The sequence below is a fragment of the Penaeus japonicus genome, unplaced genomic scaffold, assembly GCF_977035675.1.
Source record: "Penaeus japonicus unplaced genomic scaffold, GWHDUDI00000001_assembly GWHDUDI00000030, whole genome shotgun sequence".
NCBI classification, from domain to species: Eukaryota; Metazoa; Arthropoda; class Malacostraca; order Decapoda; family Penaeidae; genus Penaeus; species Penaeus japonicus.
The window spans coordinates 14,094,757-14,107,256 of NW_028234432.1; the positions used below are offsets into that span (position 1 = coordinate 14,094,757).

General features: G+C 34.2%; 2 protein-coding genes across 4 annotated transcripts in view; one reads left to right on the top strand and one right to left on the bottom strand.

The window, feature by feature from the left end:
* Arfrp1 (ADP-ribosylation factor related protein 1) overlaps positions 1-6,354 on the top strand; it is a 125,117-nt gene extending 118,763 nt beyond the window's left edge. For all 3 annotated transcript variants that reach the window (XM_086555063.1, XM_043029453.2, XM_086555062.1), the window contains exons 5-6: positions 2,395-2,566; positions 4,625-6,354. In XM_086555063.1, the coding sequence (XP_086411189.1) occupies positions 2,395-2,566; positions 4,625-4,715 (263 nt within the window). In that variant the 3' untranslated portion in view covers positions 4,716-6,354. The remainder of the gene's footprint in view (positions 1-2,394; positions 2,567-4,624) is intronic.
* A 5,248-nt stretch (positions 6,355-11,602) lies between these two features.
* Positions 11,603-12,500, bottom strand: part of LOC122261691 (cryptochrome-1) — a 57,833-nt gene continuing 56,935 nt past the window's right edge. The window contains exon 10 of the mRNA XM_043029454.2: positions 11,603-12,500. This exon is cut by the window's right edge and continues 1,044 nt beyond it. The gene's annotated coding sequence lies outside the window, so the exon portion shown is untranslated.

The window sequence follows — 12,500 nt, forward strand, 5'->3', positions numbered from 1 at the left end:
GCCCGGCATAGGAGTTTTCGCGTAGTGTGTGCCCTGTCAGGAAAGGTTTAAGAATTACTTACATTTTTATATTTTGAATCCCTGATCTTACAAGGAACAAGATAGAAATAGTAATATATACAGTATATTTACATCCTTATAACAATGCTGCTTCAAAAGATCTATGATCAAATCCCAAAATTAGCATATACCATTAAAAGCCACTATACATTTGAGATAATTTTCATATGCAAGCTAACAAGGCTTTTTCCAGAAAAATCCTCCCTCAAAAATTCAAACCCACATTGAAAATTCACTATATAAGCATCCAAGGTTCTCAGGGGATTTAAGATTATACCTTGAATGAATATTTTTATATGGAATTTTCTTATTACCAAGTGATGTTTGTCCTGTAAAGCAAGTATGGGCACATATGCTCATATTTACAAGTATAGGTACATGTGCACATGGATACAGTGTAGTAGAATATAAATGTATAAGGCAAATCTCAGAATTTTCAGTTTAAGATGTAGATTTTGACCTATATTCACTATTTAAGATCACTGCAAGTTTGACACTAACTACAGGCATTTTTCACAGGGTCAGATCACTTTTGCATGGCATTCTTTTTGGTCAGAATATAAACTAGTTTTTCCTTTAGTTCTGTAAGTGATACATCATGCCAAATGCTAATTAGTATCACTTTGCTAATGTATCATATATAAACTCATATATCATACCATAAGTCTAGAAAATCGTAGAAAATACATCTTTTAAATTTGCCTGGTCCTTTACAAACCATCCTTGGCTATTTGAAAGTTAACCAACTCATTTAATTCAGATATGTAGTTAAAGGACATTTTTCCATTGCCTTTGGTTAATTTCATATACCTGAGATATTTCAGTGGTTTTATGTTAACAGTAGGACTAGACAAGCAATACATGTATTTATTTTTTATGTTTTGAGAAGCATCCGATTTTCTGTGAGAATTCTAATCTGATGCATTGTTTTTATCTGGAAAGGAACTATGAATTGTGAGAGAGAATTATGATAGAAGTGCAGATGAAAGCGCAGATGAAAGCTTTTGTGTTCTTCTAGTTCTTTTTTTTTCTTCTTTCTTTCTTCTTCTTCTTCTTTTATTCCTTTTCCTTCTTCTTTTACTTCTATATCTTCTACTTCTACTTCTACTTCTTCTTTTTCTTTCTGTAAGAATTCAAGGCTTCTTCTTTCTGTAAGAATTGACGGCTTGGAAAGATTGATATTTTATCAAGTGAATATTTGGAACTGAAGACACTATATTTAGTTGTTAAGGCCAGTGATACTTCACTCTATGGCAGTTCATTATCAAGAGATCCTTAAAGGGATCTTAATTTTTTTGAAGACGGAATGTTTTGATTCTATGTTATGTACAACTCTTGATTCATGGAATATGAATTTAAGAACGAGCCATTTGTAGTTTCACATGATTAAGTCTCGACAATTTTTTGTTGATTTGATGTTTTGAAAAAAAAAGAATCAGTAAGATATTTTCTTTAACCCATTCACCACAGTACAGATTTTTCCTTACTCCCACTTATGCTGGGAAGATAACAAAAGTGCAACGCTTCGGTCCGAGGTGTTTTCCCCCTACACTTTTTTTGCCCACTCTATTCTTATAGTTTTCATGAATGCATCTACAGTGTAAAAGCATGTATTAATATTGCCATGTTTAGAGTTATTTTAGTCGAAAAACATGTTACAGCAATGCTTTTCTAGTGTTATTTTATTGAACTTTGCCTATATTCTTCACTTCTATGTGAAAATACCAATGGAAAGTGGAAGCAATCTCTCAGTGGGGCATCAAAATATGAAAAGAAGAACAATATAAATAATCATACATGTACATACAAGAGTATGTACCTTGTGAAGTGATGTGACATGATGTGATATCATGAGTAATCAGCAAATTATAAGTAGTATTACATTAGTAATTTTTTTGTTTTTTTCTTCTTGGCCAATCACACTTGATTTTACAATAATTTTTCAACTCAGATCTTTTTATTCAATTGATGACATCCATGATGTCATCAATATCACAGTTTTCTGTGACATAATTATTTTTACGTTATATCACATTTTATGACATTCAAATAACTAAACTAAAGTAACAGAAATTATGAAAAATGATTATATTTATGAACAATCTAGTGTTTTATTGCTGATGTTTCAGCATGTCACAACTGCCTGACCTAGAACTCAGTGAGAAAATGCACAATATCTCAGATATCACCAGGGTTCGGGGATATTTTCCAACCACGGGATAGAATGTCAACTGGCACGAATGGGTTAAATTGCAAAGAATTAATTATTGGTTGAGATGTCGAAGAATCTGCAAGGTGAAGTTGCACAGCTAATGTACTTATTTCCCATTTTAGACAGGATGATCTCGAGCGAAAACATGACAGGTGTCCCTCTTCTTGTCCTGGCCAACAAACAAGACATTCCTGAGTGCATGGGAGTGCGAGAAGTGAAGCCAATCTTCAACCAGTCAGCTGATCTCATTGGTCGAAGAGACTGCATGGTGATGCCCGTGTCTGCCTTAACAGGGTGAGTAGCCTAGGAAGAATAAGGCAGTGAGATCTGTTTACTTGTTTAGATGTCACCTTTAGTTATGCCAGAATTGTAGTATTGCAAAGAGTTACAATCACATACATGGCATACATGACGCAGGAGTTTTTGGCCTAACGGCAGGTGTCGTTACGTACATATGTTAGGGGATTTTGGATCACTGTTTATTGTACTATGAGTAATGAGTGAGGAATGATGACAATTGCAATCATAATTATTATAATTTCTGTAATATTAAGCAAAATGGGTTTCACCCAAAATCCAAAACCTAGATGGCACCACTTTCTCGTAGCACTAGCAGGAGAGAGAGCCATGAATGCACCCATCCACGGTCTCTAGCAAGCATTATCATTAGAGAGTGATTGGTACACAGCAAGTTGCTGACCTCTTGCTCGAAAGCACTGGCGATGAAGGATGTGCAGGCAGAAAGAGAAGATGACGGGGACTCAAACCATGCCCAGTGTCTACAATGTGCCCCTGTGCCAGCAAGGTTGCCTTGTACTGTGGCACTCACAGTTATAAGCACAGGATCCCTTCCTCTTCCCTACCTCTTCATGTTATCATATTTTTCGTATTTGTGTACTTTCATAAATGAATACAAAAAATAAGATGAAGAGGTAGGGAACAGAAAGGGAACCCGCAAATCTATTCCTGTCAACAATGGGTTAAATGGATTGAAATCTGCATTCAGAAAGAGTCATAGAACATTTCAACAATGATCCTATTGAAGTGAGAGAAGAGTAAAAATTTAGAGAAAAGGGAAAAATACAGGCTTAATTAAATGCATCTTTATAACACATCAGCCCATTGACAATGCACCAGCAAATATGGTTTGCTTTATTTACTTTGTATTTTCTTCTTTTTTGTTTTTGTTTTTTGACCACTAAAGTGATGAAACAACATTTTTTCCAGAGTTTTCTGAAAGGTGATTTGAGTGTGGGACAAATAAGTAATTCACCCTATAGCATCCTGATTGACTAGTTTATGTGACGTAATTGAGCTCTGCACCATATCATCGCGGGTCAAAGTGTGTAAGAGGCAGAAAGTTTTTCTTTGGGATATTGAAGAGCCATTATGCAAGTTGATTTTTTTTTTTTCTTCTTTAGATATACTGTAGAACATGTATTTTTTTAAAGATTAACCCATTGTGGATGAGAGATAGATTTGTTTGCCCAGTCTCCAGGATGGGTTTTATTTCAGAGCGAGGCAACTTCACACAAAATACTTTGCTTTTTCCCCACTCTCTTTCAGTCACTCATTATAAAACTAGAACCATTTTTGTGTTTGAATTTTTGTGTTTTATTGTATTGAGAGACATATATGTGTCATATGACAGGTTCTATCAATGTGACTAAAGTTGTAGTATAGAGTCCATATCAGCTCATTTTTTTCTTTATACTCAGTGTGATAGAATTATTGCTGTTTTATGGGAGGACAAAAAGCAACTTTATTTTTTATTCTAAACATATATCCATCCACAAGGAAGATAACATGAAGAGGTAGAGAAGAGGAAGGAAACCTGTGCTTATGACTGTAAGTGTCACAATAAAAGCCATCCCTACTGAGACATTTTAGACCCTAGATATGGTTTGAGTCGCCTTCCTCTTCTCATTCTGCATGCACATCCTTCATCGGCAGTACTTTAGAGCAATTGGTCGGCAACTTACTGTGTGGCATCGCTCTATAAAGATAGTGCTCACTAGAGACTATGGATGAGTGCCATTCAAGGATCTCTCCCCTGATGGTGCTAGAAGAAACAGGTGCCATCTAGGTTTTGGATGTTAGGTGAAACTCATTTTGCTCAATATTACAGCAATTATAACAATTATGACTGCAATTGCCATCATCACTCACTCATTACTCGTAGTACAATAAAATAACAGAGTTATACAAAATCCCCAAACATCATGTATGTCATGACACCTGAAGTGAAGAGGTGTGATAGAAAATGTGTATTTTGTGCTTCAAGATATCTTCAGAGAAAGATCTTATGCCTTATAACTGAATATCAAGCTATAAACCCTGCACTCCTTCCAGAGCTGGAGTCGATGAAGGGATTGACTGGTTGGTCGAGTGTATCAAGCGAAACAGCGACGTCAGACCGCCTCCCAATCATGATGACACGTGATGGCACAAGTTGTCAAAATGTGTGCGGTTGTCTTGCATATGGCTTGGACTGTTTTGTACATTTGGATGGAGTTCGCTGATACATTTTCAACATTTAAGAAATGCTTGCAGTAGGACTGTTGAGCAAAATGAGCTTATTTTTCTGAAACTAGAACTCTGACAAACTGGTTTATGGTTAATATGAAGAAAACCTGTAATACATTGACAGAATTAATTGATTGAGGGTTTGTATTTACCCCTGTTATATATACACTTTTTTTGAGATATTAGATTGTAGGAATTGGTGATTTGCAAGAATCTTGTGCATTTGTTTGTCTTCCTTTTTTTTTTCAAAACCCCCCTAGGAAAGTACCTGCCTTTGATTTTTTTTTAATTATTATTATTATCATTACAATTATTATTATTATTATTATTATTATTATTATTATTATTATCAGCATCATTATTGTTATTATTATTAATGCTTTCATTATTATTGATATTACTTTTATTACTATTATTACTATTATTATTATTATTATTATTATTATTATTATTATTATTATGATTATTTGTAGAGTAGAATTAATCTTGGTCTGAGACTATGATGTCTTGTGATTGTCAAGTACAATATGGTACAAGCTCTTCTTGTATATACAGTGTAAAAATTTGAATAGGAAAACTCATAATGTAGTTGATTACAATTGTTACTTGTGATGTCCTTGGGGTACAGTTATCATAGGGAAGTAGTCATATAAATCTCATAATGATTCTTGAAAACTGCAATACTTGGTTAGATAGCTATATTAATTTATATAATGAACGTATATAGGAAAAAAATATTACTGTTATTTTTATGGTTGTACATTCCTTTTATCTGTAGACCTGTGGATGTAGGATATGCATTTTTTTCAGAAATGGCATGCCACTGAACTGAACAAACTTTAAAGGATAAACTCAATTGATGAATGCCATTTTGTGATATAAACGCTGGTACACTCTACTCTTTCCAGTGTTCACTAGACAGGAAAATTATTTTTGGTTCAAATTTAAAGAGCAAACAATTTCAGAAGGAGAAACATTTTGTCTTTCTTTCCTTTGTTTCAACTAGTAGCTTTTAGTTGATTTCCTGTCATTCATTTAAAATTCAGCTTTGGAACTGTGATCCTTTAAGTTAAATGCACATATTAACCCTATAATGACGGTGCGTCACACCCATGTGACACGTCTAAATGCCTGATGACGGGTCGACACACCAGTGTGACGTTCCCGATGCAGTATTGCATAGGCCCGGCGTAGGGGGTTTCCACTTATCGCCGGGCCTGTCGGGATTGGGTTAATATTACAGGTGTGAGTTTATTAGGGACTTTGTCTCCCCTCCCCCCTCTCCCTCTGACTCCTTCTCCTTTCCCTCTGAGTTTTCCTCTCTCTTTCTCTTTCCCTTTCCCTCTCTCTCTCTCTTTCTCTCTTTTTTTCAAATATAATTTAGAACAGCCAGTTCAGAGGCTTGTAAATATGAGGGACGCAGGGATTTCATGGCATATACAGTATGACACCAGTATCCATATTGAATCATGAACAATATTCAACAAAGTGTACAGTGAATACATATTGTTTAAGAATTGTATTCATTATATATAATAAAGATCCTGTTGTTTGGATTCTTGGAGTTTTTAAATCCTGTAGTTTTTTATTTAGTAAATTTGTGCCTTTGTGGCACAAATGGAAATATGGTAAAATTGGATTGTAATAGATAGTTATGTTAGTACAAAGATAAATGATAATCCTTACTTGCTGATTTTAAAGATATTGTATAATTTGTGCATGGTGTTTTTAATTACTCAAATAAAAACTAAATTTTCCTTTACTTCACTGCTCTAACAGGGATAGCAAATACTGTTAATATTGTCAGGACAATATTTTGTCCAGCAGTCATAAGCTGAAATATCAATATTAATGATACATGGACTATATGGCAATAGTACAGTAGCATATGGTGTAAAAAAATACTTCATTGTTTTTCCCCAAGGGAAGACTGTAAAATAACTGTCTTCTTTAGCTGCATTTATCTTTTTAAACATCTCTTTACCACCCACAATAAAGTCAAAAGGGACTTAGTTAATCTTCATAGAAGTCTGACTGCCAAATTCAGCAGAATCAAAACCACATCATGGTGACATAACCTGCTCATGACCTTATTACTAGCTTTTCCAGCTTGAACAGTCATTTTACACCTTCCTATCACCTAGTGATGACTCTTCAGTGACTTTGTTTACCAGAGACCTTTTTAAGGATGTTGTCAAATGTAAGCCTCATTATAATGACTGCCTTTGTTAAACTGTTATTGTAACAGACCCCTTTTATACTGACCCTCCCCTGAACTCCCTACCCAGTGCTTCATATCTCAGTGTGCGAGTGACACAGAGGATGCAGCTCAGTAGAAGGCATTAATAGGCATTCACTTAGCTTGATAAGATTATTTCCAGTAAGATCATAATTTATAAAGAAAACTATTATTTTATTAGAATCTTACACTTCAATGTCTTTTTGTTTTGTTTTTACAGTGCACTCCTAATTCCTGTTTAAAATGCAAACAAAGAATTATTAATTTATTCATTGTCATATTCATCCTCAGAAGAGGCATGATATGCATGACAATGAAAATATTAGTGCATAGAAGAACCTTGTCAAAAACAGATGTACAGTTTGCCACTCAGCATTGCCAAAGTGTGAACCACCAGTTTCGACTCGCATCCCCTACTCAAATTGGCATCTGTTTCTGAGGCAAGAGTTGAAACTGGCAATTCACAAATTGCCAAAGTTGAGTGATGAAATCAAAAGTGGAGAGGATTATATGTCTAGTTGGATAAATACTTCGTATTTTAAAAGATAATAAGTATTAACCCTTTGATGACAGTGTGTCACACGGGTACATGCCAGATGATGGGGCGACGCACCAGTGTGACGTTCCCGATGCAATATTGCATAGGCCCGGTGTAGGGGGTTTCCACTTATCACTGGGCCCGTCGGGACAGGGTTAATGATCGAGTTAATACTGTGCCTTCCTCCATTCAAGATGCATCAGTGTGAAAAACTAAGTTACAAAATGAACCTAGATAGTAGTATGAGGGAATGAACACAAAATAGCCTTTCAAACTAATGCTAAGCTAAAGCTTTGAAAAAGAAATAGAGCAAAGAACTTAATTAAACAATTTATAGCCAGAATAAACCATTTTATTGACATTCGTATTATATACAAAGTTAATATAAACAGAAGATGATAGGACTGTAGTGTAGCTATTGCAGCATCTGAAAAGTATTCATATAAAAAATCCTTTAGCCAATTTATTAATAATCTTTGCACTGATTCAGACAGTGTATTTAACACTGAAAATGAATGATAATTGAAAAGAAAAGAAAAAGCACAATTTCTGTAGTCCTAAGAAAATAACTTAATGACTGGAATTTCATATTAGAGAAAGAACATGTACAAAATTAATGTAATTTTTACCATGGTCTGATTACCTAACAAATTTGATCATATTAAATTATACTAGGTAAGTGTGTGTAAATATTGGGGGGGAGGGGGGACGCAAAACTGGTAAAAGGCTAACAATGAAAAGAAAGAAAGAGCGAGAGAGAGTTAACTGTGACCTTTTCAAAACAAGTTATAAAAAAACAAATATATTGAGCAGCACTTATAGCAAGGTGTTAATTTTTTTTTTTTTTTTAATAAAGTGAATTACCATGCAATAACTTTTCTCACAGACATTTTGTCACACATGCTGAGAAGAGATCTTATTGAAGATGTACAAATGAAAGTATTAAATCACTTCTTATCTTGCTGGTCACAAGTTAACTATCTTCTGGAATGATGGGCATGGTCTGCTTTGTAGAAAAATGGAGTACAAGTTCTGAGATATGTACATCATCTAACAAGATAAATTGATCTGCACACTGATGCAAAGATATTCATTTGTTCTAGGATCTAATCATAAAAACACAAGAGTGAACAAAACGGTTAACAAAAACTTGTCGTCCTAGCCGCTCAACATTAGATGAAAAGATTTTAAATTGTAGCTGGTTGACAAAGCACATCCAGAACCAACTGAACTACTAAACTGGAGTCTAAGATATGTCTACTGTTTGTTACAATCACATTGCTAGATGATTCTTGTAGAAAATCTTCAATGGTCAAATGACAATGTAGAATTATCTTTTGCATTTTTTATACAGCTTCACTACTAATTACTCACTGCTGTTAATCACAATAAATATACTTCTCAAAAACAAACATATTTCCTTTTCTCACATGTAGTCCTTCTCCATAAAGGTATATGTAAACTTTTAACCAAAGAAGAAGAAATTCCATTAATAACTAATTTTACACGGGAAATGGAAAATGTGATTGCACATTATAAAAATTACAAAATTCTACATTACTATCAGTAGCAAAGGAGAGGAAACTCCATGGAAACATCATTTCCATCCTTTCCTATACAATATTCTGCAAAGTTTTGACATTAGTTCGTTAAGTGAATTAATAGTTCACTCGAGGTTCCCACTAGTGCTATATCAGCCCCTAGAGATGTCAGTCGTGGCCCAAGGAAGAGAGTGACCTACAATGACTTTAGAGGAAATAAGAACTAGCTAAGAAAAAAATCTCCCAAAATCTATTTAATGATCTAAAGATCATATATTAAATGTATAAGCAGACAGAAAATATTCATTGATGATTTGATTGATGAAAATGATAATTGATTAGTTCTCTAGTAAACGTAAGATTTAAATGAAATTTCTCAATTACCTGAAACAGACTAATACCACTGCAAGAGTTAGAAGGTATACTGAACTTCTCCAGAAATTTGAATAATCTGCAGTTTTACCACATAATTACACCTTTAGATGTAACCAGTTTGTTTCCCAATAATGTTATTGTTTTTTATTTCACAATGTACTCCTTTTACATGTCTATAAAGATTTTGACAAGGAAGACTTGTCCCTCAGACACAATACAAATTTGAATTGTGGCCCTTGGGTATGAAAGTTTGATGCCACTGCCATAGAAATATATTTATAACATCAACAGATATGAACTTCAGGTGGAGGTATAGATCCATGAGAATAACTGATCTAGTTTATGCTCAAGAGCAGATTGCATAAAAAAAAAAGCAAAAGCAATTTTTAGAATGAATACTTATCAAACTATCAAGGATCATAAAAAAATAGTACTGCAAAAATATTTACATTAAAAGTTTTCACAAGAGAGACTGGCAGCATGTGCAATGTATGTGACAGCCAAAATATAGCATCTATAAACCAGTGCTTTTACAAGTTTTTGACATTACTATTGTCATCTGAGACTTGACTCATTACTCAGTTCTTCTGAGAGAACTGATTTTTTGTCTCCCATCATACATTAAAATATGATAATTTTTTTTAAATTCCAAAAGGTATAATTAAAGTACCCATAGTATGAAATCAAATATAACATATTAAGTGGTATTAACCCATTGGGTACGGGTGTCAAGACATACATGTTGGCACCAATCAGTCCTAAGAAACGGGTGTCAATGCATACATGACGCAACATTGGGATCTGCAGTTGAAGCGCACACACAGTCATAAGGTGTTACGGCTGTAATGGCGCTAGCTCTAGAGCTATGAGGGTGGAAAAAACCCTTTCCCCGTCCCTTTAATTTTTAGCCGGTGCCGCTTGTGTCGTGGACCACCCGCCTTGTCGACCAGTTAGGCACCCTGTCCACAATGTGTTAATAATAAAACCTATATGCAAATGATCTTCACATGAAATCAAGAATGCATAAACCATTCAGTTCATCTATCCATATAAAAAGTAACCTTACCTGTAACAGCAAACGTAATACTTGCTCTTCTATGTTACTTTCTCTCTTTCATAACCATGAGGACTTTGAGACCATACAATTCAGAATACAGCAAAATAAAAATTGCTGGAAATAAATAAGCAATATTCTTGTGTACATCCTCAACAATGAGAATAAAATTTTCATGTATATTCAACGGCCACTATTTCTTGGGCAATTCATAAGTATGAAGTCTTTTCTTCAGCCTTTCCATCAAGGCATTAAGTTTGTCCTTCACTGTCAAACTAAGGTGAAAATCAATACAAATGTGTTTTCTCTGCCTTATGTCCAATGCAGTGCACTCTTTCTTTGGCATATATACATTGTCATGCCAAATGGTTGGAGTCAGAAAGAAAGAAGAAAAGAAAAAAAGAAAATAGCATGGAAAAAAAAAAAAAAAAAAAAAAAATTATATATATATATATATATATATATATAATATATATATATATATATATATATATATATATATATATATATATATATATATATAAGAGTTAGGCATACTATCTGGTTACAAGAACATTTTTATTTCAAATACCCAAATCTTGTCGTCAGTTTTTGGGAGCCTATTCCGTCACAGTAATGGCAATTGTAGAAAGAAGCAACAGTAGCAGATAAAAGTAGTAGTGCCTGAAGCATAAGAAGAGCAGTAGGAATATTAGCAGTATCAGAAATAGTATCATCATTACTGCTCCTGTTACTACAGCTGTTATTCTAGAACTATTACTAATTCTACAACTTATATTGCTACTATTATTACTATGGAAAAATAAAAATTGGTCTGCTGTACATTCTCTCTTTTATACGTGACTTTACCTACAGTAAAATTATAATGCTACAAATAAATAAATAAATAAACAAATTTTTTAGAATGTTTTGTCCTTATAAAAATACTCTGTTTTCAGTCACCAAGATGGTGTAATCTGATTAAAGCGAAGATAATCTAAAGTTATATTGTTCTTAATAATACCTGTACTGAAAGGTTTACAGAAAACTGCAATGGTTTCACAATATAAAACAGCAGTTTATTTAGTCTCAAAATTTAATTCTGTTGTTACTACAAACATTTTTTGTCTTTGTTCCCATGATCCAAACTTTAAAATAATAATTGTTGATTTATGAATACATGTCCTACAGACAGTCAGTCATCAAGCTCTCTTTGTCCATTGGCAGAGACAGTCTCACATGCACACACACCAGTGCACAAGACATACAATCTAGTTGTGTATATATAGTGTATTCCATACACATAGTTGGTGAAGGTTTCCCTAGACAACTTATCTACAAATACAGTAACACGGTAATCAATCTTTGTACATATTTCATTTCAGAGTAACAAAAGCAAATTCTGATATGTACAAAATTTTCAGGGGATGGGATGGGTGGGGAAGGAAGGGGAGAAAGTAGAAAATAACTGTGATAATTGTAATAAATAAAAACCAAAACTAGAGTTGCACATATAAAATATATTTAGCTTTACTTATTGTTTCTAATTATTAATATAGGCTTTAAATGAGAAACATGCTTCCATGTCTACAATCAGTACTGTCAACACTTCATTTGTACAGAGATACTCTGCATTCTTTCTTTCTTCTAAGCGTTTCATTTCTGAAAACCAGGGTGTAATCTCTCACACAGCTTTAACCCGTTAACAACAGGTGATAAGATATCACATCAAGTGGTGGCAGCACTAGCCACCGGGGACGAGATATTTCGTCTTGGCTATCCTCCTGGCCTGCGTGCCAGATGATTGGGTGTGTAGAGCTTGGTCACGGCCAGTGTGGGCAAATAGCCCGAGGCGTTAGGCTTACACGTTTGAAATATCCCAGCGATTTGACCATCTGGAGCCAAAACAGCCCCGTCAGCAACGGGTTAACTATTGTCGACAAATGCACAATCATCACATTATCAGCAATTACTGT